We start from the raw sequence: 7,514 nt of genomic DNA, 5'->3' as shown, positions 1-7,514 counted from the left end.
GCCAAAAAATATATGATTTAATGGTCAGTTAATTTGACTTGTTTTATATAACACTACTATAGTGAAAACCTTTTATTTCTGTTTTCAATGACTTTTTACTTTTATTTTGGAGGGACATAAAAAGAAGAGACATCAAAAGTACTACACAATTTACTTCTGTTTTAAACAGAGAAGAAAAATAGTATTATTTACATCTATTGCCAACAGAACTAAAAAGCACCTTATTTACCACTACTTTTATGAAAACAGGCGTGAATAATATAACTTTTTATTTGAGAAGATATTCAAACAGATTTTATGCAATATGTAGCAAGCTAAAGTGATTAGGGAGTGCTTAAATAGTTTTTTTATTATATATGTAGGGAGTTGTAAATTAATAAATAAAATTTATTTTTATATGATTTGTACTATATAGAGGCGTCTCAAGTTAATATATAAATTTCTGATACCCAAATGTGAGGCCACTTATTTAGTTATTATGCCATTTTTCCTTTGGAAATCGGACATGAGTTAAGGGGAAAAAAAATACCCAACAATAAAGTCAACATAATGCTGACCATATAGCTTCCTTTGCACACAAAATTCTTAAAAACATTTCAAAATTAAATGATCTTGAGATACAAGTTACATACAATTGAAAGAATATCACATGAGAATACACGCAAGGCAACAACGCCCCAACTTGTTACAAATGAATGAAATTTAATTTATGACATTCATGAAAGAATTAATACTAAACAGAAGAATTTAATTAATTGATAGCACTGCAAATCCTTCTCACAATCCCAGAGGAGCCAATTAAAGGTTGAATATCTCCCATCTTGATCATGGCAGAAGCAAAATCAGATTTGAAGAGAGTTGGATTTGTACTGTACTCAGACACAATACCATCTGTTGATCCTCCATTGAAAAGAACTTGATCAGATGGAAGAAGACCCTTGTTTCGAATTAGGTTTTTAAAGTAATTGTTATCAAATGAGTTCGGTGTGACCAAGTCAAGAGGAGCCAACTTCTTATCATTGTTAGGGCTACTTGCCAGTGGACAAGTTCTCTGACGAGTAGAAGCAAACCCAGCATCGATGTTACTGCTATTTTTGCTGTAAATCCTGTCACGAAATGTGAAGCATTGGGCATGCCCTATTGTATGAGAGCCTGAAGAAACATTAAATTAAAATGTTACTTATTATATGAATGATTATATACAGTTGACTAATGAGGTTTACTGGACATAAATAAATGCTCGAGAAGATTAGGTGGTTAATTAACTGACATACCTGATAGAGCCACCATGTCTCTTGTGCTGAGCCCTTTCTTATCAAAACGAGAGATAAGGGTTTCAAGGCTATCTGTGAATTTTGGAAGATCAGAATTGGCCAAATCTTTGTTGGCTGTGGTAGAATCTCTTCGTCCAAGCTTCACAGTCCACGATGGACCGCCCACCTATATATATATATTTCGTGGATATGCATGATCTTAGCCAAATTACTAATAATTTCCTCATATTTCATGACAGGTATAATATATATATATGTAATGTATGTCAAACTCACAGAAAATGATGCATCTCTTGCTGCTACTGCGAGGATATCAGCACAAGAAACAACTCCAGGGCATACTTTTTCAACCTCAGCCTTGGCTTCATCAATAACGTTATAGCCTCTCACAGAATTTTGATTAGGGAGAGCAGTCTTTTCACTCCCAAAACTGGAGCTTTCATCCAGCAATATTGAGGCGTCACAACCCTACTGATCAAAATGACAATATATCACATGGAATCAATCCCTCTCTTTAATTATTTCTTTGGTAATACATATAATTACGAGAGACTTTTTGGTAATTGCATTTCGCCTTCGGGGACGTGCTTGTGTCGTGCGTGCGTACCTGAACAAAGCAATCATGGAAATGAAGGCGAATAAGAGAAGCAGCCATGCGACGTTCCTTGGACACTGCTCTTCTGATAACTGATCTGATAGTGGAAAGGGCATTAGGGCATGTGTTGTCGTAGAAATTTGAAGATAGTTGAGCTTCACATGTTGTGCCTAACACCACCAACATCATCAGAATGAGACCCTTAATACAGTAATAGCCAGCCATGAACATGTAATGTTCGAGCTAGAAGAAATATTAATTAAAGCTTTGAATATGTAAGAGGGAAAAGCAGTGAAATGAAGAAGTATATATTGCAGAAATCTGAGAGCTCAAAGGGTTATTTATAGGTAACCAAGGAGGAAATATGATAATGGTTCAATGATATAGTTGTCTTGGTCTCTCTTGTCTGCTTCCGCGCTTTGCTTTTGTTATATTGGCTGGCAAAAGAATGGGCAATATATTTGACCAATTCTCAATAAAAACACTGTACGACGGCTTCACCTTTGTCCTTCGTTGACCTTGTAACTTAAGATTATTCTGAGGAGTATGTTGTGGCTACCTTCACTGAAACATACCCATAAATTTTTCTTTTCACCATCTTCTTAAATCGAATCCAAGAACAAAAAGTCAACGTTCAACAAATTAAATCATCATGGCAAGCATAGCGGTTCAATTTTTTTTTTTTTAACTATTAAAATTGTTCTTACATTGTTTTAGATCAGAGTACCTTGGTGTCCCAGATATAATTGCCTAAACAAAATTCTGAAGATTGTTAATGCTATCCTTAGACCTAAGATTATTAAAGTTAAAAGATTGTATTTAGCAATAGCTTTAAATGTTAGTTTCTTAAATGAACGCTGTGACAACGTAACTTACAATTCTGTTTAGAGTTTGAAATTAAATTAAAAAGGCCTTTAATTGACTGGACTTATTTACTTTCAGATTAAGATAATAGGATATATAATCCTACTAACTACTCCAAGCAGAATTGAGAATCGGTCTCTTGGTCAAACAGCCTCTCTTAATTATATGCCAGCCATCATCAGAAGCAGACTATTATCATTATTGCGAACAAGACAATGAATCACCTGCCCACATTCATTACATTCCCAATTTTTATAAATAATTTCCCTTGCTCTTAATTATATTTCTGCATCGTTATTTCATATCACTTCTTTCTTTTCTGTTCATTACACTCTTCAGAACCAGGAAACAAACACCAATAAGAAACTAGCTACTACTGTGTCTGACATAATTATTCATATGATGTGGCTGGTCCATCAAATGAATATAATCCTCTCTAGCATTTGTTAATCTAGTAAACCTTATTAGCCGATTACTACCTACGGTCCTTAATAATATGAGAGCTTATTGGAGAGTAAATTTGATTCTAAATATAAAATATAAATCATTTGTTAGTCACCTTTTTCCAAAATATCCCTTTCAGATTGTAAGGAATTTCCACCAAGGAATTATTTGAATCATCCAATATATATTATAATGATAAACAAGATAGTTTAGGGAGATCAACACACATTTGTGACAAATAACCAACCTAGTTAATTTTTATAATATCCCTAAATTAGTTATCTAGCTCTTATATTAAGGAATAGAAGTAGCATACTGTATAATCATTCATATAATTAATAAGTAACATTTTAATTAATTTGATATTTCATCAGGTTCTCCCACAATAGGGCAAGCCCAAGGCTTCACATTTTATGATAGGATTTACAGCAATAATAACAGCATTGTGTTTGCTTCTACTGGGTCAGAGAACTTGTCCATTAGCAAGTAGCCCTAGTAACAACAAGAAGTCGGCTCCTCTTGACTCGGTCACACCGACACTACAAAAAAACAGCTGATTAGCAATGGAATTTGTGACGAAAACAAATTCCGTCGCAAATTAGCGATGGAGTTTTCGACGGAAATTCTGTCGCTAATTTCTTTGTTCGATTAGCGACGGAATTTCTGTCCGTCACTAAATTCCGTCGCTAATCTGTATTTAGCGACGGAATTGTCTGACAAAAAAAGATTCCGTTGCTAATTCTGTCGCTAATTTTTTTGATGGATTAGCGACGGAATTAGTGACGGAATTGTCTGACAGAAAAAGATTCCGTCGCTAATTCCGTCGCTAATCCATAAAAAAATTAGCGACGGAAATTCCATCAGAAATTAGCGACGGAATTTGTTTCCGTCGCAAATTTTAAGAAAATAAATTACATAGGATATACATACAAGTAGAAAAATACTGTTTGTCATAATCTATTTAAATCATTTAATTTTTTATATAGAATAATTTATTAGATTTTATTATAGTAGTTATTTTTTGAATTTTTTGAATAACAAGATTTTTTTGACTAATTGTAAATGATTTTCTTCAAATATATAAACCACATATACATAATATAATATAATGAAATATAATATATATATATATATATAATTAAATTGTATATCTTATCAATGTTAATTAAAAAATAAATTTAAAAATTATTTATGAAAAATTATTTATGATGTAAAATTCAAAATTAGTGTCGTTAGAAATTAAAATTATATTAAAAATATTTTTTAAAAAATAAAACATTATAAAAATAGTAAAACAAATATTTAAAAATTATTTTTTCATTAAAATAGTTATGATTAAAATTATCATATAGTATATTTTTAGTTTTTAATAATATATATGTATATATAATTGTTTGTGTAAAATAATATATATATTTAATTTTACATAATAAGTCAACAGGTTCATTGCAGCTCAACTGGTCAAGCCGCACGTGCGCACGGAGGAGGTCCTGGGTTCAAGCCATGGAGAAGTCACTTTGAGAAGGGAATTATGTGGTGGTGACACGTGGCGCACACATGGCAGGCAGAGGTGAGGTGGGGCAGCACACGTGGCAGTAGATGTGAGGTGGCAGCGACACATGGAGGTGGTCCCAGTGATGACGTGGCAAGTAGTAGAGGTGCCACGTGGCATTTTATTTTATTTTTTAAAAAATCGAGTTAGCGACGGAATTAGCAACGGAAAAATTCCGTCGCTCGCTAATTCCGTCGGTAATCCGTTCCGTCGCTAAATTTAAAATTCCGTCACTAAAACCATGTTGTTTTGTAGTGCGAACTCATTTGATGACAATTACTTTTAAGAACTTGATTGAAACAAGGGTTTTCTTCCATCTGATCAGGTTCTTTTTAACGAAGGATGAAGCGATAGTATATGTTTGAGTACACAAATTCAACTCTCTTTAAATCTGACTTTGCTTCTACCATGATCAAGATGCATGGGAGATATTTAGCCTTTGAATGGCTCATCTGGGATTTAGAGCTATCAATTAATTAAATTCTTTTGTTTGGTATTGATTCTCTCATGAATTTCATAAATTTCATTCATGTGTAATAATTTGGGTAGAGCTAGTAATATGGGTTAGATAGGTGAATTGGTTAAAAGCCAACACGCCAACACACGAAACTTTGTAACCCTTACCACAAAACTCACAATTCGCCGCGGATTAGCCGACCAACTCACAGGTTAGTCCGTATTTATTTTTTAAAGTTTATTAATTATTATAATTATATAATTATATTTTATATCTAATGTTAAAAATTTTTTTAAAAATACCTATATCATTTATTTGGTGTTTTCAATCAAGTATTTGAAGAAAAATAAAAATTTTATTATATTTTGTTTATATTATATAAGAAAAATATTTTAAAAATAAACAAATTTTTTAAAAAAGAAAATAATAGTTGGCCAACTATGGGCCAAAACCCAACTTGTCATTACACAAGTTCTTTTGAATCTGCATCACTTAACTTTAACCATCACAGGCCAATTCACAACCTATTCACAACCTGTAGATTAGCCTGTATTATTAAAGTTAAAAGATTGTATTTAGCAATAGCTTTAAATGTTAATTTTTTTAATGAAACAACTTACAATTCTGTTTAGAGTTTGAAATTAAATTAGAAAGGCCTTTAATTAACTTGACTTATTTATTTTCAAATTAAGATAATAGGATAATCCTAATAACTACTGCAAAGAAAATTTAGATTTGGCCTCTTGTCAAATAGCCCTCTCTTATATGCCAGGTGCCAGCCATCATCAGAAGCAGACTACTATGGCGAACAAGACAATGTATCACCCGGCCGCATTTATTACATTATTCCCATCTTTTATAAATAATTCATTGTGCTCTTAGGTTTCTGCATAATTGTTTCATATCACTTTATTCTCTCTTTGAAAGCCTTTATCTGCTTATGCTAAGGTGGGCCTCGCACGAATAACAACCGGCCACTAGGAGGGAAATACAATTGAAACATGGAATATTTTATTAATTCTGCTCACCGAAAAACCTTGTTTTATTGAGTTTAAAAATTAAAAATGAAAACTAACAAGTTGTTGGTTGATGTGGTAAGCAATCTCACTCTGTAAAGAAAAAAATACAAGCTCAAATCCTGAAAAGAACATTCGTTGGAAGGACTTTAGCATTAAATTTTTTTTCCTTAAGAGTTTGTTGCTAGAATTCTTCCCTCCGTCTACTGTTGATCTCATTGAAACTAGTTTGCTGCTTCATTATTCGCGATATTTTTAATTGTCATGCTCCGCAAATTTTCTTCGGTTGAATCAGGTTGTATTGGTAATACACTTGAGTAGAAAATGACGAAGATGCCGGTTTTATCCAGATCACTTGATATAATTTCTCCCCTTTGCATATTAGGTATAGCTCAGGTGGAGGGTAGCTGTCTGAATTATATATAAACGTATTTTGGCCGGTCATTGAAATTGTAACCGTAGAATAACATGTCATATAGGTTCTTAAGTAATTAGAATTGCTCTGATGCTCTCTGTTTTCTGAATTAAGCATAACATAGGGATGGGTTTTCTCTCTTTCTATGACACATCTATTCTTGTCAAATGTCATCATATTTTATTAAAAACCTAAAGCTCTTAGAATTTATGCTGCATTGGTTTCGTTCTAGACAAGAATTATTTTGAGTAAATATTGTTAAAGAAGAAATTTTGTATTATTTTCAATATTAATGAAAGAAATTTAGTATGGCATTAAAATGAAAAAAAAATTTTTTTGTTATACTACTATAAGATACCTAGATTTGTGTATTGTTCGCCTCTTATAAAATGTACAACTTTACATTATGGAAATTTTTTTTTTAAATACTTTTAAAGTTGTAAATTATTATAATGTAAAGTTGTACTTTTATAAATTATAAATAATATAACTCATTATAAATTAAAATAATTTTAATTTACTTTTAGCATAAAAAATTAGAGATAAATCACTCATTATAAATTTTTAATTATCAAAATTTACCAAAATAAATACTTTTGGTTAATTAAAAAGTTACATATCTAATGTACTTTTTAATGAGTAACTTTTTCTTTTGTTTAAAAAACCTTGTTGGTAATTTTTACCGGAGATTGGTCATTTTACATTTAGAGTTTGTTATTGTTAGGTGAATCGTGGTTAAAAAAAAAAATATGCTCTTTGATATTTAAAAAAATATGCAATTAGTTATCGTTACTTCGTAGTCGTCACTTTAAATTCGGAACTTGTTATTCTCAAGTGGATTGTGAAAAAAAGAATTCTTGAATCAATTACTATCCCATTTCAGACACTATATAATAG

The 7,514-nt window shown here is 31.6% G+C and overlaps 1 protein-coding gene across 1 annotated transcript; it reads right to left on the bottom strand.

Annotated features, from left to right (window-relative positions):
* Window positions 1-751: 751 nt before the first annotated feature.
* Window positions 752-2,094, bottom strand: LOC114754780 (lignin-forming anionic peroxidase-like). The gene is made up of 4 exons (XM_028943608.1): window positions 1,882-2,094; window positions 1,551-1,742; window positions 1,275-1,440; window positions 752-1,152 (listed from the first exon to the last, which is right to left on the bottom strand). Exons 1-4 carry the CDS (start codon window positions 2,092-2,094, stop codon window positions 752-754), a joined length of 972 nt encoding a protein of 323 aa, XP_028799441.1.
* Window positions 2,095-7,514: the final 5,420 nt, after the last annotated feature.

Source organism: Neltuma alba, unplaced genomic scaffold (assembly GCF_004799145.2).
Source record: "Neltuma alba isolate B1F8T4 unplaced genomic scaffold, ASM479914v2 tig00010189_pilon, whole genome shotgun sequence".
Taxonomy (NCBI): Eukaryota; Viridiplantae; Streptophyta; class Magnoliopsida; order Fabales; family Fabaceae; genus Neltuma; species Neltuma alba.
The sequence above is the reverse complement of the archived record's forward strand: the minus strand, read 5'-3'. Positions and strand labels throughout refer to the sequence as shown.